The 22,713-nt window shown below is 43.1% G+C and overlaps 1 protein-coding gene and 1 non-coding gene across 6 annotated transcripts in view; both read right to left on the bottom strand.

Moving 5' to 3' along the window:
- Nucleotides 1-22,713, bottom strand: part of LOC126526693 (nuclear distribution protein nudE-like 1) — a 463,503-nt gene that overhangs the window by 64,569 nt on the left and 376,221 nt on the right. Inside the window, exon 9 of one of the 5 annotated variants that reach the window (XM_050174557.3) lies at nucleotides 6,501-8,239. The exons of 3 other annotated variants lie outside the window; for them this stretch is intronic. In XM_050174557.3, the coding sequence (XP_050030514.1) occupies nucleotides 8,132-8,239 (108 nt within the window). In that variant the 3' untranslated portion in view covers nucleotides 6,501-8,131. Of the gene's footprint in view, nucleotides 1-6,500; nucleotides 8,240-20,928; nucleotides 21,081-22,713 lie in introns of those variants that run through there. One more of the 5 variants, XM_050174556.3, reaches the window with a different exon arrangement.
- Nucleotides 9,387-9,461, bottom strand: TRNAS-GGA (transfer RNA serine (anticodon GGA)). Its single transcript has one exon. It is a non-coding gene; the product is annotated as a tRNA-Ser (tRNA).

The following is a 22,713-nucleotide window of genomic DNA, read 5'->3' as shown; positions in this document are numbered from 1 at the left end:
TAGAATAAAACAATTCTTTTATATCTATGGACATAGCCTTAAATGGGAAGTCAGAATGTTGAGAAAGGTAGTGTATCACCTCGAAAGATCCTTTAACCAGAAACGGATCATTAACATTTAGCTTCTTAAGGTGACACTGAAGCCAACAGGAAAGAGAATATTGCCACATGCCTTTTTTCCGAAATAATGACACGGAAGGGCGTTTCCGGCTTGTGGGTGTTTGCGGAGAAAAACATCTGAAGGGCCAACCCTTCCTTGCTGTCTACAGATTGTGCAAGAGTGCCCAAATTCAATTCCAATAAAGTGTGTTTTGCAGCAATTTTACCCTCCTCAGATCAACACCAGTTCGCTTAATAAAGAGGGAATCAATGGAAGCGTTCGCCTTTTCCAAGAAATGCATAATCATGTCGGGTTGCCACTTTGTAGGTGGTGCTCTTGCCTTGGTGTCTCAGAATATATACGCTTGTTTCTGAAAATAAAAATCAGCTGGAAGTCGGCGCTTGTCTTCGTCGTCCTTTTTGTCCCTCGTCTATGTATGCGCTGTAAGTGACGATTGTTAAAGTTATGCCAGCTAGGTGCATTTTTCCCCTCGGCCAAACAGCTTGCATTCTCTGAACAAGTGCAGCTGGGTCAGCACGCGAGCTTCAAATGAAGCACTCATGAACGCATACAGGATGCCTTTTTTTTTTTTCTTGAAATCTTTTTTTTCTTTAATTTTTAGAAATTGCCTGTGGCACTCGGCACAAACATACTCCTTGAGCTGGATAACTTGAGGTAGATGGACATTATGATTAATGAATTCCACTAACCAACATTTGAAATTGATTACTTTAAAGAGCATAAGTTAGGGCGTGTTGGTATTCCATAACTGAGGTTTTTTAGTGCACGAAAAGGTACGAAAGACAGTGGCAAGATGGTAGCACTGTGTCCGCGTCTTGCCACTGTCTTTCGTCCCTTTTAGTGTGCTAAAAAACCTCAGTTATGATTACTTTAGTGCATATATTGCAATGCACAAACTTAACTGTAAGAGTACTGATAGTTAGCCGAGTTGGTAGCTATTCATTGTAAAATTGCAGCGCGCGCGCCACAAGAGACCCACAGGATCATTTGCCAGCTAGCACAACGAGCCGTCACAAAATTGAGCAGGTGAATGAAAACTTTTGCTCAGTATCTTGTTTGTTGTGCGTGCTGCAGTTTCATAATGAATAACAAACACAAATTGAAGCCAGTGATCTCACAAGGCACATCCACATAGAACGAATTTTGAAGCTAGCGGAGATTTCAAAATACGTCAAACTAGTGGAAAAAATGCACTGTTCTACTTATGTTCTTAAAACCCCTTTTTATGCACTGACAGTCAAAAATTACTGGAACACCAACGCATTTTGATGCAAACTTTGGGAATGTAATTCCCAAAACTCGTGTCATCCTCAAATGGCTGTGGAGCCGCTATAGATATCTCAGTATTTTTACATATGGCTCATCTACACCCTGATTTTGTAATGCCTCCATGACTGCAGAGGTTTCGACTGAATCAAACGCTTTCTCGTAATCAATGAAAGCTATATATAAGGGTTAGTTATATTCTGCACATTTCTCTGCATTTCCGCAGTTTTCTGCAGATTAATTTTTAGTCCCACCCTTCTGCTCTGCCTCTCCAGGTCAGTAAGCATGCATTGCAGTTGGTCCCCTGAGTTACTGAGCAAGGCAATATCATCAGCGAAGCGCAAGTTACTAAGGTATTCTCCATTTACTCTTATCCCCAATTGTTTTCAATCCAGGTCTCTGAATACCTCCTGTAAACATGCTGTGAATAGCATTGGAGAGATCGTATCTCCCTGCCTGACACCTTTCTTTATAGGCATATTGTTGCTTTCTTTATGGAGGACTACAGTGGCTGTGGAGCCGCTATAGATATCTTTCAGTATTTTTACGTACGGCTCGTCTACACCCTGATTTTGCAATGCCTCCATGACTGCTGAGGTTTCGACTGAATCAAACGCTTTCTCGTAATCAATGAAAGCTATATATAATGGTTGGTTATATTCCGCACATTTTTCTATCACCTGATTGATAGTGTGAATATGATCTATTGTTGAGTAGCCCTTACGGAATCCTGCCTGGTCCTTTGGTTGACGGAAGTCTAAGGTGTTCCTGATTCTATTTGCAATTACCTTAGTAAATACTTTGTAGGCAATGGACAGTAAGCTGATCGGTCTATAATTTTTCAAGTCTTTGGCATCCCCTTTCTTATGGATTAGGATTATGTTAGCGTTCTTCCAAGATTCCGGTACGCTCGAGGTCATGAGGCATTGTGTATACAGGGTGGCCAGTTTTTCTAGAACAATCTGCCCACCGTCCTTCAACAAATCTGCTGTTACCTGATCCTCCCCAGCTGCCTTCCCCCTTTGCATAGCTCCCAAGGCTTTCCTTACATCTTCCGGCGTTACTTGTGGGATTTCGAATTCCTCTAGACTATTCTCTCTTCCATTATCATCGTGGGTTCCACTCGTAATGTGTAAATCTCTATAGAACTCCTCAGCAACTTGAACTATCTCATCCACATTAGTAATGATATTGCCGGCTTTGTCTCTTAACGCATACATCTGATTCTTGCCAATTCCTAGTTTCTTCTTCTCTGCTTTTAGGCTTCCTCCGTTCCCGAGAGCTTGTTCAATTCTATCCATATTATACTTCCTTATGTCAGCTGTCTTACGCTTGTTGATTAACTTCGAAAGTTCTGCCAGTTCTATTCTAGCTGTAGGGTTAGAGGCTTTCATACATTGGCGTTTCTTGATGAGATCTTTCGTCTCCTGCAATAGCTTACTGGTATCCTATCCTGTCTAACGGAGTTACCACTGACTTCTATTGCACACTTCTTGATGATGCCCATAAGGTTGTCGTTCATTGCTTCGACACTAAGGTCCTCTTCCTGAGTTAAAGCCGAATACCTGTTGTGTAGCTTGATACGGAATTCCTCTATTTTCCCTCTTACCGCTAACTCATTGATCGGCTTCTTATGTACCAGTTTCTTCCGTTCCCTCTTCAAGTCTAGGCTAATTGAAGTTCTTACCATCCTATGGTCACTGCAGCGCACCTTGCCGAGCACATCCACATCTTGTATGATGCCAGGGTTAGCGCAGAGTATGAGGTCTATTTCATTTCTAGTCTTGCCATTCGGGCTCCTCCACGTCCACTTTCAGCTATCCCACTTGCGAAACAAGGCATTCAGTATCCCCATATTATTCTGTTCTGCAAATCCTACTAATAACTCTCCCCTGCTATTCCTAGAGCCTATGCCATATTCCCCCACTGACTTGTCTCTAGCCTGCTTCTTGCCTACCCTGGCATTGAAGTCGCTCATCAGTATAGTGTATTTTGGTAAACACACTCCTTCACAGACTCAAGAGGCTGACTAGCGGCCCTGAACTCTTGTTTATTTGCCTGGCTATTTATCCTTATCTTTGTCTTCTCCATATTAACCCTCAACCCCACTCTTACACTCTCTCTGTTAAGGTCCTCAATCATTTGTTGCAACTAGTCTGCAGTCTTGCTGAATAGAACAATGTCATCGGCAAATCAAAGGTTGTCAAGATATTTGCCGTTGATCCTTACTCCTAAGCCTTCTCAGTTTAAAAGCTTGAATACTTCTTCCAAGCATGCAGTGAATAGCACTGGAGAGATTAGCAATGGAGATTGTGTCTCCCTGTCTGACCCCTTTCTTTATAGGTATGTTCCTACTTCTCTTGGGTAGAATTAAGGTATCTGTGGAATCGCAGTAGATATTTTCCAAGGTATTTATGTAAGCGGTCTGTACTCCTTGATTATGTAATGCCTCTACAACTGCTGGTATCTCTACTGAATTAAATGCCTTTTCGTATTCTATGAAAGCCATATCGAGAGGTTTATTGTACTCTGCGGATTTCTCGATAACCTGGTTAATGACATAGATGTGATCCATTGTAGAGTATCTCTTCCTGACGCCAGCCTGCTCCCTTGGTTGACTAAATTCCAGTGTTGTCCTTATTCTATTAGAGATTATTTTGGTAAATATTTTATATAATACTGGGACTAAGCTAATGGGCCTATAATTTTTTAGTTCTTTAACGTCGCCTTTTTGTGGATAAGTATAATGTTTGCATTCTTCCACTTTTCTGGGACCCTTGCAGTCGATAGACACTTCGTATAAAGAGCCACCAGTTTTCCAAGCATTATGTTTCCTCTATCTTTGATTAAATCAACTGTTATTCCATCTTCTCCTGCTGCTCTTCCTCATTTCATGTCTTGCCAGGCCCTTCTGACCTCATCACTAGATGTAGGAGGAGTTTCTGTATCCTGTACATTACAGTTTCTAATGGAGGTATCCAGACTCCTAGGGCTACTGTACAGGTCAGTATAGAATTCTTCCACTGCTTTTACTACACCTTCAAGATTGCCGATGATTTTACCCTGCTCATCTTTCAGTGCATATATCTTGGTTTGTCCTATGCCAAGTTCCTTTCTCACTGATTTCAGGCTGCGTCCATTTTTTACGGCTTCTTCAGTCTTTCTCACGTTATAGTTTCAAATATCCCTTATTTTTGCCTTGTTGATCAGTTTTGACAGTTCGGCGAATTCTATCTTATCTCTTGAGTTGGGCACTTTCATTCTTTGTCGTTTCTTTATTAGGTGCTTTGTTACTTGGGAGAGCTTGCCAACTGGTTGCCTTGGTGCCTTGCCTCCCACTTCAATTGCTGGCTCTGAAGCCAGCCTAGTTACGGTTTGCTTCTTTTCCTCTATGTCATCTTCATCTCTCTGTTCTAAGGCTGCATCTGTGTTTGCCAGTACCAGGCTGAATTCGTCTGCTTTTACCCTTACTGCCTCTAGGTTGACCTGTTTCTTCTTGACCAATTTTACTCTTTCTCTCTTCAAATTGAGGTGAATCCTAGCCCTTACTAACCTATGATCACTGCACTTTACCTTACCTATCACTGCTACATCCTGCACTCTGCTGGGATCGGCAGAAAGTATGATATCAATTTCATTTCTTGTTCCACCATTAGGGCTGTTCCAAGTGCACTTTCTATTAATGCGCTTCCTGAAAAAGGTGTTCATTATTTGCAGCTTATTCCTTTCAGCGAATTCTACCAGCCTCTTGCCTCTAGCGTTTCTAGAGTCGACACCGTAGTTGCCAATTGCCTGTTCACCCACCTGCTTTTTCCCCACTTTTGCATTGAAGTCGCCCATTAGTACAGTATACTGAGTTTGCACTTTTTTCATCGCTAATTCAACACCTTCATAAAACTGATCTACTTCCTCATCATAGTGACTGGATGTTGGAGTATAGGCTTGCTACCCTCTTATTGATGCTGTAGAATTCGTCAATGTTGCCCGCTATGTCTTTATGGAATAGGAATCCTAACCCGTATTGCTTCTTATCCGGGAGACCTCTATAGCAGAGGACATGGCCGTTATTCAGCAATGTGTAAGCCTCACCAGTTCTAATCTCACTAATGCCGATAATATCCCAAACAACGTCCGATAGTTCCTCAAAGAGTCCTGCTAAGCTAACCTCACTCAAAGGGTTCGAGTGTTAAAGGTTGACAGAGCCAGTTTCCATTAATGGTATGGGCTGTGTGTGACAGAGAACCCGGTGGCGGAGTCTTCCGATTCGTTCGGGAAAGAAAGTTTCCGCGTATATATATATATATATATATATATATATATATATATATATATATATATACACATGTGTGTGTCACATACACACACATGTGTATGTGACAGTGCAGCTATCCACTCTCGACGAATCGGCTTTTCGACGCAGCACAAGATGAAAATACCCCGTGTCTCGTCGCCTTTCGGGTGAGAGGAGCAACAACTTCCACCATTATTTTGCCCCTTACTCATTTTAAGTGCTGTTCGAGGCTGTCGGAACGCTGGTATAGTTTGCCTTGCCGAGTTCACGACCGCCTGCGACGAGCTGTCTTTTATCATATCACATATTTTTTTTTATTAATGTGACTACCTTTAGAATCAAGACTTTACCAGTGAATTTTGGCCTCATTGGCTTTATGGGAATGTCATTGGTTTACCACAATTACTGTCTCAATAGTTATCTGTTTAAAAGATAAGATTAAAATTTTGTGCCAGTAATCTTTTCGGTAAAGAGTAAGAAGAGTAAGTGATGGCATAAACACACACACACACAAAAAGTCTGCCAAGATGAACTTAGCTATTATATAGCCATTGCAAACAAACGCAAAAGAGCACTGCAGTTACAACAGAGATGAACGTCCAGCTACATAAATAAGTCAAGCACTTGAAAGAAAAAAAAAAAAGAAAAGAAGAGAGGAATAAAACTAACAGAAGCAACATAGTAAACAAATCTAGAAGTGGCTCGAGCAAAAGAGACTGGAAAGACAGTCTTGAAATTCAATGATGTTGTGCTGATCACACTGTTCTGAAACATGGCAAAGAACATATTCCTGTACTATTGTAACATGCACGACAGCGTATAGTGAGTGTTGCAGCTCTGCTAGGTTTATTGTATATGCGTTTTTGAAGGCTCACATGTGTAGGCATGCATGACCAGAGCCTGTGCAAAGCCTCATTCTGCTGATCAAAGTGCTGATCAAATAATTACATGCTCATTTTCCAAAACTACTGCATCATTAGCACACATTCATTGTGCAAGCCATGACAAAAGACACATACTTGGCAAGCACACCATGCTAAGTGCACCACAACAAAAAATAAACTGTTTTACCAGAAAAAGATGTGAAAATTGTTTTTAAGAATATCACCCAATGGCAGCTGAACACATAAGTAGAAGATTCTCGATAACAAATGCCGAGTCACATATTTTTAAGAACACTGCCAGCGAGACGGATAGGTTTATAGGTACGTAAAACAGCATTAAGAGTGAGAAATTTATGCAGCAAATGATATACCATTGTACTTAAATCTGGCAGGTATGCAATCTGCGACCGTAACATTGCCAAACAATACACTGATGAGAATCAGCAATACTGACAGCTTCACTGGGTTGTGACTCATTGTGTGACAGCGTGAAAAAAAAAAGTAAACTGAAATTATGTCAGAGAGGCTTGGCGCAAATGTTCCTGAGCATGGATCATTTCAATGAAATATCCAACAGATTCTGACAAGGTGCAATAACATGAAGCCATTTGTGGCCACTAGCAATGCTGGGCAACATTTTCATAAAAGACTTCTGACATTTTTTGCCTCTAATTATATGAATACTTTGCATAACTCAGGCAAGAGTTCCGGTGTCCTGTCATTACACTGAGACGAATGCTTTCCCTAATCCTTGCACACAACGTTGGTATCTCAAATCATTAGGGCTCAAGAAAAGTTTACCTGATGTATCCAATTTTTGGCATGCAATGTATTTTTTTAAAGCTGCGATGGCATTTTGCAAGTTTTACGAGTTGCCCTTTAGTTTTTCATGAACTACAATGCTGTGCTTAAATAATGCCCTTCCTGTGAGCCAGCTGCTCAGGACGTCACGTCAGCCAACTCGCCCAGCTGTCCCTACTTTTGCAATAGCTTGAAATTTATTGAAACAAGAATTGTCTACAAATAGACAAGTGGTGGAAGAAATATTAGATGCACAGTCACTGATGTAACAATGGACCAAGTACGTACGTGGCAAGGACAGTAGATAGACGGTATAGATGAACTGTGTGTGGTTAGCTAGGAAGCTACGTATCTAGACGGACTTGCTGATGCTTTGATAATCAGAAGGACTGACGTGTGTGAAACCATATTCCATTTCAGAAGGCTGCTTCAATTATCCTTCAATGCATCGAGAGAAACATTTGCACAGAATAGGGGTGGTATTTACTGCCATCACTTTTGGAAATAGTTTCACTTTTGCGAGATTTTGCAAGAATTGGCACTGGATGCGTCGAAGTATATGGCCAACAGTGCTCTTGGCCCTGTGCAAAGATAGCGAGCATGGCAAAGTACTATAAATGCTGTTGGTTATATACGTGGGCTCGTTTGGCCTCGTGAAAGTGAAACATCTGCAAAAGTGGTTGCCCGAAAAAACCATTCCTAAAGCACACCATCAGAACAGTGAAATAAGGGTAAAGACTGGAAGAATACAACAGAAGCAAGGGGGTCTCTAGTTGTTGCAAGGCCGATCGGTGCGGGGTGATGCAAACAAGTTCTTGTTGGCAGACGTGTCACCCTGGCGTCGACGCGGTGTCGTGGCAGCCACCGTTACCATCGTCTGCAAGCAGAGGCGTCCAACGTGGCAGTCTACACTTCACCTTGAGCCGTGCCAAGAATGACGCCAGCATTTGTGTCTCAAACAGTGCACGTCCTTCTAAGGCCACGTAGTTGGGCTCAGAGTTTCCTACATAATCCAACCCAGTTAGAACCAACAAGCTTATACACAATAAATGGTGCAATATACCAAGTAATTCGATATGCCCGAACTAACTTATTAAACAAGCCTTTGTGACATATTTGTTTTACAGTCCAACTCGGATATATTGATTCAAAGAGGATTGCAATATAGTTCGATATATGGATAACTTGAAATATAAAATATGCCAATCTGAAATTTACCTGCTACCTCTGCAAGTTTAGGACAGTTTCTTGAGATCATAAACAGCTGAAATTTATCACTTTCCTACTCCAAGGCCACTTCGAATGCAAGAAGTTAACTTATTTTTCTGCACACGAATGCCGTATGTCCCAAGTCGCAGCAGCACACTTGTACTGCCACTCACTCATTAACGTACCAGGCCATACGTCTGTTACAATATACCTAAAATATGCCTTTTAAATGGCCGATTGTTATATGCGGGCAATGAGCCAGGCTGTTTTGGGTTTTGGAACAGACTTCCTGTTGGAACTAGTCGTCCTTGCTTCTCTACCACCCTAAAGAGTCAATGCATCTCTTGCGTGCTGATGAGCGCTCCAACGCCTCACACACTCGTTCTAAAAGTGGCCTTCAGCTTGCAGAACATTTCAATCCATTCCCACTGGAGCACAAATAAAATGCATTCAGCATGAGCCCCCAAACTGCACCGATGCCACAATGTCTTTCTGCGAAAGTGTAGATGGGGTGAGCAGTGATAGTTAAATTCAAATGTAAAGATCCACCTAAGTTAGCTTTGGGGTAGGATTCGCTTCGGCCACTTGTGGCATCTCCAGTTTGGCATCCTGTGCCTGGCCCTGCTTACTAAAAATCATCCACGCTTTTTGTAAAATTCGTATTGAACTTTGACGTATAGTTTTGCGGAAAACCGCAAGGTGGAGAGAAGTAATTAATAAGGGGAAAATCAGACATTCACCCGTTCATAGCAACTGTTACAAAGGAAACCCAAACGGGTTCCTCGAAATAAAAGCCTCAGAGTTGAAGAAAAATTTGTCCTGGTCCGGGACTCGAACCCGGGACCACCGCCTTTCCGGGGCAGCCGCTCTACCATCTGAGCTAACCAGGCGGCTAGCAGATGGCAGGGCGAAGTCGAATTTTTCGACAAAACACGAAGTAAAGGCAAGCGTTTGACGTATAGTTCTGCGGAAACCCGCAAGGTGGAGAGAAGTAATTAATAAAGGGAAAAACAGACATCCACCCGTTCGTAGCAATTGCTACAAAGGAAACCCATACGGGTTCCTCGAAATACAAGCCTCAGAGTTGAAGAAAAATTCGTCTTTAATAAAGGGAATCCTTAATAAAGGGATTTATTAATCGTATTGAACTGGGAGGTCGTTTGTGTTCTTGAAGCAGAGTGGAAATCTGCTCTTGCTGACAACGCATGCCCGCAGTTTGCACGAGCCATGGTATGCAGCCGGCAAAACTGAGAGCACCATGCTCAGTGCCCTCCAGATTCAATCTGCTGTTTAACAGCATCGAACAAAACAGCACCGTTTCAAATTCATCAGCATTAAATATTTCTGATGACGCGAAAGTGATCGCATCTTCCTTTGGAGAAGTGCAGTTTTCCGCCACATTGGATATATCGAATGTGGCAGCACAGGAGTTCGATATGAACGTAGTACATGGCTATACTTTTGCATGGGAATTGCAGGAGATTTTACAACTGCTCAATATGTACAATAATTTGATATATCCGAGTTTGATACATTTGCGACTGACTGTATATGAATTTGTCCTCTAGTGAAGAAATGAAGAAAACAATTCATTCATTGAAGACAAAACACTGTGCTGTAATAGTAGGTACTAATTTTTGACTGTGACTCGAAATGTTTTTCTACATCAGTAAGAATGGTGTTTCTTGATTGGCGAAATTGTGCAAACATTTTGTAGCCCACTTCCCTTTAGGACTTTAATTTTGTTGGCAGCGGACACCTCCAGTTCGATATAGCCTATGTGCAGCTCATTATGTAGGAGTTATATTACGCTAGTACCAGTCAGCAAATGTTGTGAAAAGAGAATAATTAACTTTATCCTGGTTTGTATTAACTCTGGTTTGACTGCACTACACACAGAAATCCACCATCATTTAAGTTGTATTAAAGACTTCCGTTATTACAGATGGAAGGCTCAGTTTGTCTTTAATGTGGTTTGACCAAAAATGCTTTCGCAGTAGCAGAGCTTTCTCGGAATCAAATATTTGTAACAATTCTTCGTTCTCACACAAAATACTCTACAGTTATGTTCGCTCGAAAACAATATGACACATATAGTGAGAGAATATAAATAGAAAATTAAAGTAGTTAGCAGTAAGTGCATGCTTTGTTTTTGTGTGGGTTTAGTAGGGGTGTGCGAATAGTAGTTTTTGAAACCGACTCAAGTATGAATCAAATAGCGCCAGAAGCGAGTCGAATTGAATATAGAATATTTTGGGAATAATATGCAGCCTCATCACCACCAATATAAAACAATTTTCATCTCGTGATTCTAACGACACTAGAAAGTTTCCGTCACTATGCTGCATGTTAAATGGCATGTTCTATTTTAGATGTTGTGTACCGATTCTGGCTGCCGAGTTCAGTGGATGACGTATCTTCATCCCTCATGATAACGTCACAAGTGGCTGTAGGTTTTAGACACGCCCCTTTGGAAAAATGCGTCTGGCTGTGGCGTCAGAGATAATGGAAAAGGTTTATCCCGAATCCACCTCCATCTGACACTGTGTGCCTTCGATTTTTACACTCACATCTATCTTGCTCTTTGCAGGTTTAGACACTTCATTGATAGCAGTAACTACCAAGTCGTCGCAGTATGAAAGTTTGTGCGAGGAGTGGTCTTGAATTGTTGCGTCTGGGGTTGGTCTTTGGCATTTCGACGTGGGCTAAGCTGCCTCCGGGACCGGCAGACCTTAGCAATGTGCCTAGTTTTTCCACATTTCCTGCACTGGGCACCACAGCTGGCGCAGGGGCCGCCCACCAATCTCTCTGTGTCCCATCGTTGAGCGGGGCTTGCACGTAACCAAAGAACATCTTCGGCGGTGTCTTGCTCGCCATCATCGCCAGTCGTCGTCCCTTGATGCACGGGCTCGAAACGCAGCGTGTTCGTTATTTGAAACGAGGGTAGGCTGGCTTCCCGGGCAGTGGCCTCAGCGGCGACTGCTTCCTCAACAGCACTGGTGAGTAGTCGCTGCTTCACCGTGTCATTTTGCATTCCGAACACGAATTGATCCCGTAGCATGGTGTCGATGTCGTTGAAGTTGCAGTGCTGTGCCGTTGTTCGAAGAGCAGCGAGGTAGGCGGTGGCAGACTCACTTGGTGCCTGGCCGCAGTGATGGAATTCATATCGTCTGGCAAGCTCTGGTGGTTTTGGCGCTAGGTGGCTGTGCAGAACGGCAAGGATTGTTTTGAACGGTGTATCCTTCAGCTGGGCCGTTGCCACGAGCGCCCTGGTTAATTGAAAAGTGGTAGGACCGCAGTGGCTGAGGAATGTCGATCTCTTCTTGCTGACATCCGTAACGTCCTGTGCCTCGAGGAAGAACTGAAGACGTCCTGCATAGTCCTCCCACTCTTCAGGGTGAGTGATGTCAAAAGGCTCAAGCCCCTCCGTTGTGGTGGCCATCATTGTGAACGAGTACATATTGGACGGAGCTTGCTTCCTATTGCGGTGATCTCATTCAATCCCACCCTCGTTACCAGAGTTATGTTGCTGCGTGGGTCATATCACGAGGAACCATCGCTACAAGGCGTATCGGCAATAACCTTTTATTGTCGTCACGAAACAAACACTGAACAGGGGAACTTGATACCAACTGGAATATATACACTCTTGGGGCCGGAAGAGGGCGCTCTTCAACACCAGGGTTGACTGGCGAAGATACGTCATCCGCTGAACCCACCATGAACAAAGCCTTGCAGCAGCACTCGTATCCGGTACCAGCTGTCAAACACCTGCTGGCATTCCTCTCTGGTGGAACTGTCTTTGCGAAGCTAGACTTAGCAAAGGCCTACAAACAGCTCCCAGCGACTGATGAATCTGCAGAGGCACAGACCATTGTGATGCATCGGGGTGCTTTCCGTGTTCAACAATTACAATTCGGTGTCAGCGTCGCACCTGGCATCTTCCAGAATTTAATGTAAAACCTACTATGCAGACTACCAAGCGTCGTTTCCTATTTTGATGTCATTTCAGGCGCATCGCACCAGGAATTGCTTAGTCGCCTTCGAGAGGTCCTTCAATGGTTCCAAGATGCAGGGCTTAATGTCAAAAAGGAGAAATGCCAGCTAGGAGTGACTCAAGTAGAATTTTTGGGTTTCCGAGTCGATGCTGAGGGAATCCACCCCACACTGGCCAAGACGCAAGCCATCCTTAATGCACCGCGGCCGTTGAACAGAGCCGAGCTGCAGGCCCTCGGTCTTCTCAATTTCTATCATGCATTCCTTCCCCACAAGGCCACTGTCGCTGAACCCCTGCACCGTTTGTTGGACAAGAAGGTCCCCTGGCTGTGGGGAAACCTACAACAAACTGCGTTCGACAATGTGAAGAAGCTACTGGCATCCAACAAGGTGCCGACACACTCCCACGAGAAGAAGCCGGTAATCCTTGCCTGTGATGCGTCCTCATATGGAATAGGAGCGGTGTATGTATACCAGCATTCCCTCCACCACCGACCAGGAAAACAGTTAGGCCGCGCAGATGGTCTCAGCAGAGTGCGTCAAGCATAACAGTGCCAGGATGAGTCTTCGCCAGCATAGGTCGCCATGCTTCTGGACGTACTTCCAGAATCTTCAGTCCATGCAGACAATGTGGCTAAGTACTCCGCCAAGGACGCTATCCTCTCCCATGTCCTCAAATGGGTGTGAAGGGGTGGCCAAGGTGTGCTCCGAGTTCCGAATTCACACTATTCGTGTCCAGGTAACATGAGCTTTCCGCCCACAAGGGATGCTTACTGTGGGTTGACTGTGTGGTGATTCCACAGAAGTGCCGTTTCCGGGTCCTCGAAGCTCTGCATATCGGACACCCCGGCATCATTAACGAGCGCTTTAGAGAACATGAGCGATCCATACCAACAGGCACAGGTTCCCATTTGGCTCAGCACTGTAAAATATGCAAGTGCAAACCCATGTTTCGTGATACCACGATTTTGAAAAAGAGCCATGACACCACCGCCCGAGAGTTATCGGAAGCATTTTTCATTCAGTCATTGGGGTCACAGTGCATTAGTGTGCCTTCCATAACCTTGTAAAGCGCTGAATTTGGTTTTTTGGATTCTGTCGCATGAGTGTGCTCTTGGGATCGGATGTTGGTGGCTCCACCACATGGTGCTCACTGCGCATGTTCCTCTAGTTTGAGCTGTCTATAAACGTGTGACGCAATAAAATGATGTCAGTTGAGAGTAGCGCCTTGTGCTGTCATCTTTCTTGTGTCTGTTGTTTTGCACTAAACAAAGTATTTATGGACCCAGTACTTGTACCTCACTACAGTTAGGGCCCACTGTGGGTATCTGCTGTGATTTCCTGAGCAACTGGCCTGATCTCTTATGAGGTGGCCATTCCGGATGGCCGTGTGTGTCGCCGGCACGTAGACCAGCTTCGTTGTCGGAGCAGCATTCCCATGAGGTTAGCTGAAACCGTATTTGAAGGAGGACAGCTTGAGGTCCGGCCTGCGTCAAGCCTGGCGGAGTGAGCAGCAGCATGACACCAGATCCCAGTGAACTCAAGAAGCAACCAAGAGTCATGCTACCACCTGAGGAGCAACCAATAGTCATGCTACCTTCGGACGACATAGCAGAACCTCAGCCAGCACCAACGGAGCACAGTGTCGGATTGCCGGGCCCACACCGTTCGCAGCATTTCCGGAAGACACCCCAACATCTTCGGGACTTTGTGCTGGCATTGGCTGACTGTTGAGTCCAAACTAAGGGGGAACTAGTGTTGTGTACCGATTCTGGCCGCTGAGTTCAGCGGCAACGGAATATGTGTTGAAGAGCGCCCTCTTCCGGCCTCGAGAGTGTATATATTCCAGTTGTTATCAAGTTCCCCTGTTCCGTGTTTGTTTCGTGACGGCAATAAAAGGTTATTGCCGATACGCCTTGTAGCGATGGTGCCTCACAATAAGACCCACGCAGCAACATAACAAGTACAAAGGGAGCCTTAAGAATAACTAAAAAGTTTGTTCGCAAACTCAGCGCTATTGTAAGTACATGTGGTCATGCATTGTCACATTCAGAAATGTAGCCTTTCCGTCCAAACAACATCGCCCTCACACCTAAACCAAAAATGCGAGTCATCTGCAGCGATGGCAGAACGAGCCCTCCTTCTCTATTTCGAACGGTCGTGGCAGAACTATCCTATCAAATAGGGTGCAATCAAACGCCTTCATATTTAACACGATGAAAGGATACATGTGCTATATATATATATATATATATATATATATATATATATATATATATATATATAGCACAATAGTCAGTCATCGAATTCTTTCAATATGGTTATATTATCAAACGGTTTTGTCAAATTAATCAACACGCCTACTAGGGTCGCGCCTCAAGGCCAGTCAACTCTGGATTTATTTATCACTAATTCCTTACAGTCAAACATTAAATCCAGAGTCTTATCTTGTTCTATCAGTGACCATTTGTCCGTGTTTGTGTGTTCTGAAATAAGCGGATTAAGAGGAAAAACATTCCCACCACTGTCATACCAATTAATTACAGACAACTCTGAAATCTTTTTGTGATACCCTTTTGACAGTAGATTGGGATGTGGTAACTAACCTAACAGATGCCAATTAGGCTTACAATATGTTCATTGATATATTGTCCCACCTATACCACCCCAGCTTTCCTTCCAGGACACGCAGAAAAAGTAGAAAAACCCGGAAACCATGGATTACACCTGATTTACGAGATGAAATAAAAACGAGGGACGAGCTATACCAACATTTCCTCCACACGTGATCAACAGATGACCTTGCTATATTTAAAAAGTATCGAGAAAGTTAACTAAGAAGTTACGGCATGCACGCACAGCATACTACTCATCTTTCCTGGACATAGAAAGCCATAAACACAGTCTAATATGGGTGAGGCTGAACCGACTTTTGAATCGTAGTGATTGCCACAAACCTTTATTGCAGTTACAAATTAATGGCAAAGAATTATCAGGTAATGAACTAGCTGATGCATTTAACATTTTTTTTCTATATTTTATGTCTAGTACTCGCGCTACGACCTGTCATACTAGTAAATATATTTGCACTAACAATGAGAACACAATATACCTTCAGCCCGTCATACCGAATGAAATTGTGTCAGTTATAAAAACTTTAAACAATAGCTGTAGTTGTGACATCGACGGTTTTCAAGTGTGCCCAATTAAACATGTAGTTGAAATCACTGCGCCAATACTCACCCATATTTTTTACGTGTTTGGAATCGGCAATTTTTCCAGTGAAGATGCAGCGTGCGAAAGTAACTGTTCTACATAAAAAAGGAGATCGTAATGATTTGGGAAATTACAGGCCGGTGTCTATTTTGCCAATCTTTTCGAAGGTGTTCGAAAAAATTTTGCATTCGAGGATGACAAATTTTATTGAAAAACAACCTGTTAACACCACACCAGTTTGGTTTTCGTAAGAAAAAGTCAGTCGAGTTAGCATTAGTGGAGCAAAAAGAATATATATTAACAGAGCTTGAAAACAAAGCTATAGTTGTTGGTATTTTCATAGACTTTTCTAAGGCCTTTGATTTAGTTGATCATAACATTTTATTGGAGAAATTAAACTATTATGGAATACGAGGACAGGCACTATTTCTTGTCAAATCCTGCTTATCTGACAGGACACAAATTGTGAAAATCGACACCTTTACTTCTAACGCTAGAGCTATCCATTGTGGAGTGCCACAGGGAAATATTTTAGGGCCTTTGCTTTTTAATGTATATCTGAATGATATCGTCAATACTAACTCTCAGGCAAGGTTTATTATCTACGTGGACGACACGAGTATTTTCTTCACTGGTAATAATATTCAAGTTCTTATATAACAATGCAACAATGCAATGAAATCCTTAGAGGAATGGTCAAGAGTGAATTTAGTGAAGATAAATGCAAACAAAACAAAAGCAGTTATATTCAGACCGAAAAACAAGCAAATACCTCCCCATCAAGACATTGTATTAAACTCAAGGACTATTGAAATAGTCGAGACTTTCAAATGTCTGGGTGTCTTCTTTTCAGCGAACATGTCTTGGGACAATCACATCAAACACGTTCTAAGCAAAATAAGTAGAATAACTGGTGTAGTAAGCTGTATGAGATACATTCTTTCCACGCAGATTAAACTCTTGCTGTACAATTCACTTTTCCAATCACATTTAAACTATTGCCAATTAGTATGGGGTAATGCAACATCCACCAATCTAGAACATATTCACCTGTTACAAAAGAAGCACTATCTCCGCCACGCATGTAACGCTTCCCACACAGCATCGACAATAACCTTCTTTAATAATTCTGGTGTGATCCCAGCTCACAATCTCTATAGATATCGTCTGAGTCATGTATATAAACTTGAAATCCATCAAAATATCAGTAACCTGCGTACTCTAGCCCAACTTCAGAGAAAATCTACAAATTACGTTACAAGACACTTTGAGGATTGGTTAGTACCAACACCACATTCAAACTATGGGAAACAATGCCTTAAATACATAATACCAACACTGTTAAATTACTATAATTCGGTCTGATTTGATCTTTTCACGTCATCATCCAAGGAACTGAAACTGATGTATACGATTTCGATGTAATATCTGGTAGCGTTATGTATCTGTGTTATTGCATTTCTTTGTTGACATGAAGCAAAGTGTGAGTGAGTAACATGTAACTGAAGCTATGTATACAGCTACATATATGTATGATGAAGAAATTGCGGCCACTGACCAAGTCAAGGTGAAAAAACACACAGAGACGTTTCGGGACCCGTACGGGTTCCTTGGTCACACTTTCACACCCGAAACGTCTCTGTGTGTTTTGTCACCTTGACTTGGTCAGTGGCCGCAATTTCTTCATCATCATGTTACCTGACCAGACGAACTTTCGTCGAACTCTTGACTACATATATGTATGTATATGTATGTGCGCATATGTTATGCTGCCTCCCTGCAGAAAACAGGGATTGTGGACACGTCAAGCTGTTGAAAGACAGCTTTTTATCTACAGTCCCTCCACCTGTAAATGTACAGGATGGCAAATAAACAATTTCATTTCATTTCATATATATATACATATATAGGGGTTTTCTTCAAAGTTCAGCACGCAGGACCCGACGTAACATACGCAGGAAAGAGACGACGAACTTTTTGGAAGACTTCTTTTACTTAACCTTTTCGGCTGGTGGACCAGCCTTCGTACTCCCTGTACTCTGACGAAGGCTGGTCCACCAGCCGAAAACGTTAAGTAAAAGAAGTCTTCCAAAAAGTTTGTCGTCTCTTTCCTGTGTGTGTGTGTGTGTGTGTGTGTGTGTGTGTGTGTGTGTGTGTGTGTGTGTGTGTGTGTGTGTGTGTGTGTATATAGTATCTGAACAACACCCACGGCCTAATGCCATGCCTAAACAATATTTTATTACAGTGACGCTGTTAGCCTCTAGTTGGTCGAGATTTTCCCTCAGGGAAAAAAAAAAAAAAACTCCGAAAGTACCTCTAAAAAAAAAGAAACCTCCAACGATTGAAGCAAAAAGTGCGTACATTCTTTGGTACCATGCGTACAACATTCAGCACAGCATTCGTTTCAATGAAGAACAAGCACAAAACAAGCATCTAAACTACATCTTTGATCATAACGTGCTTCATATAACAATGTGAAGCACGTAGCGTTCCCTGCATATGTTTCTCAGTGAAGATTACTGTTCTGCAAGCAGCTGCGGTGATGGCGGCAGCTTGCGACGTGGAGAATGATGTCACTAGCCTTTCATATATAAAAGAACCAGCCAAGCAACTTATTTTGTTGTTGCAGCACCGCTATGGGTAGGCTCCAGAGTGGTAGGGTAGGCACATAGTTGAGACTCTAGAGAAGCGTGAATACAAGAAGTGGCGAAGGGAAAAGAATTGGCAATACAACCAGCGGCGTTGTGCTGCCAAAATTACCATTACCACATTACTGTAAAGCAATAAAGCATTGCATATCCCCCTCAGAAGTTGTATTGGTGGTTTTCAAAGCATCGCTGGACATTCACTTTTGCAGGGCCATGATGGCAAATCAATTTTTTTTTATTCGTCATGACTTTACTGATGAAGGCCGACTACCTGAGTCACAGCATGCTGTGGTACAGTATCTCTGCTGTGCAGGAAATAAAAGTTATTGTATTTTTGCTCCAATTTTATGTTTGGTCACTCGAATCTTGCCTATTCGATTCGAGGACCAAATTGAATAGGAAAGTATTCGATTCGTAATTAGAATGTTTTGAATATTTGCACAACCCTAGGATCTGGTAACTGAGCAACCCAAGTGAGAGTGCTTGTGTTTCGACAATGAATTGCAACACATTAATGTAGCCAAAACAGCTGTCCTGGTTGCAGACCAAGCAGTGGCTTTCCGGAAAAGGTACCAACTCAAAGCATCCCCTTATCAGCATGCACACAACAGCAATGCTGCACCCCTTCTAAGAAAAAAACCGAGCGATTGGGGTGCAAAAAAAAAAAAAGGACAATGAAATGAAGGGAGACAATGCTTGTTGTGGAGTGCACCTTTGCAAAGCAACTTATTTAACCAGCTAGCTCAATGTCAATCTCTCACCTTTAAACAAAAGAACTGACGAAATGCAGGAATTGGAACAAACGGATGCACACCCCATGTGAGCCCCATTCCACTATGCAGAACAAGTATTCAGCACCGTTACACGAATGGCTTCCACCCACTCGGTCAAACAAAACAAGCTGTACAGGACAAGCATGTGCGTAAAAGTGGTTGGGCCTGCCAATTACAAGCACCAGAGAGTGTCAACGAACGGTGGCAATGAACGGCGTGAATGAGATGCCCAGCAGGCTGAATGCCCACCATGCAAAGCAGTTTCGAGCTGTCCGAGTATGCTCACGTGTTTAAGTGAATGCCAACATTTTCATGTAGTTTACTGCACTTATGCTCTCTGCTTGCACACTATCCTTGAAGACATTAAGGTGCTTTGTAGTAGCACAGCGTAGACTGCTTATGACGTAAGTCACCAAAGTCTCAAATATCTGTACTATAACTAAAGAAACATTTTTCAAAGGCTGTTTATGTGCAAAACGTGCAAACTAAGCAGCCATGTGCATCTCAGTATCGAAGGATGCGACCGGAATGTTTTCATTGACTTAAATTTGTGAGCTTTGAAAGGTTATTGCATGAGAAATCGTAGTCTTTGCACGAAATAGACAAAGTAAGACAGAAAAAAAAAAATGACAGAGGAAAGTAACCTGCTGTCCAAATTTTCAGACCGGCTCAATTACTCAAAATTCCACCATCAACTCAACAAAATTAATCTAGAACGGCAACGGAAATTTTGAATTGCACACATTGTCTCATTCAATTTCTCAGACTGATCCGCCTGCGTGCAATGCCAAAAACGTGGCGAACACAAACCAACTTGCCACCTTTCAAGCATTACCCGTGCCCCGCTCTTTCATTGTCAAGGTGGTTCCTTTCCAAGTACTGTACAGCCACTGCAAAGCACTTCATCGACTTTGGTACCGCAATTTTGGTAGCTGACGAGGCATGCCACTTGGGCCTAGCCGACAGCAATGTCGGATGGCGTGTAGGTACGGGCAACTCTCCCTTGATATGTTTGTAGCTGTAGAGGGTCACATAAAGATAGGGCATGCGATCATTCGCATGGGCCGAACTGGCAGCTGCGTCTGCAAAGCGGAGTTTGATTTCACTGGTGATCGGCCACGGCAACTACTGGGAACACCAAATTTGTATGTGTGTGTACTGGTAAAAGTGGCAGAAGCTCGCACGAGAACATAAGGACTCAAAAGTGCCGAACTAAATTTGCTTAAACAGACAGCAGTCAATGTTCCACATGCGATATCTGCACTTTACCACGATGCGCATACTGCGACAGGCGCACACAAGCCAAAGAGTGACTTGCACTCAGTGTAGAGGGTGCACCACTGATAAGCAACTGAGACTTGAAGGCCTTTCCATCGCCTAGATAACTCCCACATGTCCACATCACACTGCCACCATTTTTGCTTTGTGTACCTTGTTCGTTTGCTTCACATCTCCTCCTCACCCTACATTCCCATCAGCCAGTGAATCTCATTAAGAAGCGCGCTCGCTACTGCGCTAGTGTGCAGCATTTTCCCGTGGGACCTGCATTATAAATGGTATTTTTTCTCATGCAGTTGAGCTACAAGCATGCATATAGATGGAGTATTATGGGAGGATATATAGGAGTTAGAAAATACTACTGTCTTCAGTGTGTTTCTTGCTTTATACTTATATTAAAAGCATGCCGATGATATGTCAATCGGCTTTCCAGGGACGCCCACATAGAAACTGTCAAGTGTTTTTATTTGCAGAGACATGGTTGGTGCTCCTACGCCACACTGAACTGTGCAAGAAAGCTTGGCCTAGACCTAACTCTGTGCTCGACAATGTGCTGGCCGTCCTTGTCTAGGCGCACACGCAATACCACTATATGAAACTGGCAAAGGCAAGTCCAACAAATAAGGTCAAGCAAAGTTTCAATTATTGTCATTAAAGCAATGCACATGTTGCATGCATCCAGCATTATTTCCCACAGTTTACAGTGACCATGGCAATACAACATTGTCATGTGTTTTTCAATGTTCAGTGGGTGGGTGATTGTGTGTTGCCATGGTAGTGATTAAAGATTCAACCATTTGCAACACAATAAGTCATCAGAGGTTGACACAGCAAAGAAAAAAAGAAAACATAAAGCACATAATTTTGCGAGTATGGAAAGATGCAAGTGTTTGTCAAGTTTGTGAAGATGAGCGGGTGCAAAAATGCAAATTAATTAAAGTCCCAGCCATGGCGGAACCAGACAGAGTGAGACAAAAGCGGCACACAACAACGGCACGAGCATTCAGGTGTGAACCCAAGGGATGTGCAAATGCAGGAAAGGGGCGGGAAAAACAAAAGAAAGAAGCAGCGTTATGGCTTCATCGACACAGCAGAGAGCATTCAATAATCACTACGAAACCGTACAAGAATGCACAAAATACGTTTGTACACAAAGAGGCCAAGTGTGGTCACACAGGCTCTGTGGCATACAGCACAGGACTCATGCAAATCTAAGCTACACGACATCTAGAGAAAAAAGGCCACAAATTAAGTCGAGACTTTTAAAAAACAGCATCTTTGCTAGCTGCCTGGCATGCGATGCTGCAGCTTGGAACACACACAGTTCATTGGCCAGAGAAGTTGGTCATGTAGTGGCATTGCATTCCCGCATGGCTCTAACTGCCCTCTACAACAGTCTGCAGCCAATATTCTGCACTGCCTAAGCCAAGCCATCTACTTTACACGTGTGTGCACCCATATGCAGGGGGAACCTGCATTTGAGACATTGTTCTTGCACTTGCACAGGTTTGTTTGTATGCATGCATTATTTGTATGTAGTTGTATGCATTATGTTAAGTCATTTTTACACAGATACAGTCGACTTTCGTTAATTCGACCCTGATGGAACTGCCAAATTTGGTAGAATTATCCGGTAGGTCTTCAAGGGCCCCTAACCAGGTCGGGTCATTTTTAGCTGACAAGCCCCATGCTTACAATGCGCGCTAATGATCATGTCCGTTAAGTATTACGTCGCTATGCACCACGAAGAGAGTGGAAATTTCAAACCAAATGCTGTTTGCACTTCTCATGGGAACCGCGCTCCCAGCTGGAGAGTTGGCGTATATAGCACAAGTGCACCTATGTACATCGTACTGCTGTGACGTTGCTTGTAGTGACATGCAACTGAGAATTATCCAAGGCAACATCTGTTATTTGTGTGATCTGTTGCATCAATAGATGAATTAAAGTTCATAGAAATAATGAAACACACAAACCGAGTGCCTGCATGTTCTTGTACTGCATAGCACCAACTTATACCGCTAGTCAGGCGTTCTCGTGCACAGCAGGCCAAATCGTGTGCTACACAAAACCAGACAAATGCAACGGCTCGCGCACAACGCCATCAGTGGAAGCGCACCGGGTAGCAAAAAAGCGAGGAACAAAAAAATGTAGGCAGGGCCCACGACGTACGAGTCACGCGATCCTCATGCTCTGGTATGTGCAAACACAGGGAAGAAGTTTCGTTTGCG

This window comes from Dermacentor andersoni, chromosome 8 (assembly GCF_023375885.2).
Source record: "Dermacentor andersoni chromosome 8, qqDerAnde1_hic_scaffold, whole genome shotgun sequence".
Lineage (NCBI taxonomy): Eukaryota > Metazoa > Arthropoda > Arachnida > Ixodida > Ixodidae > Dermacentor > Dermacentor andersoni.
Note: the sequence above shows the minus strand (reverse complement) of the source record. Positions and strands in the feature narration are given on the sequence as shown.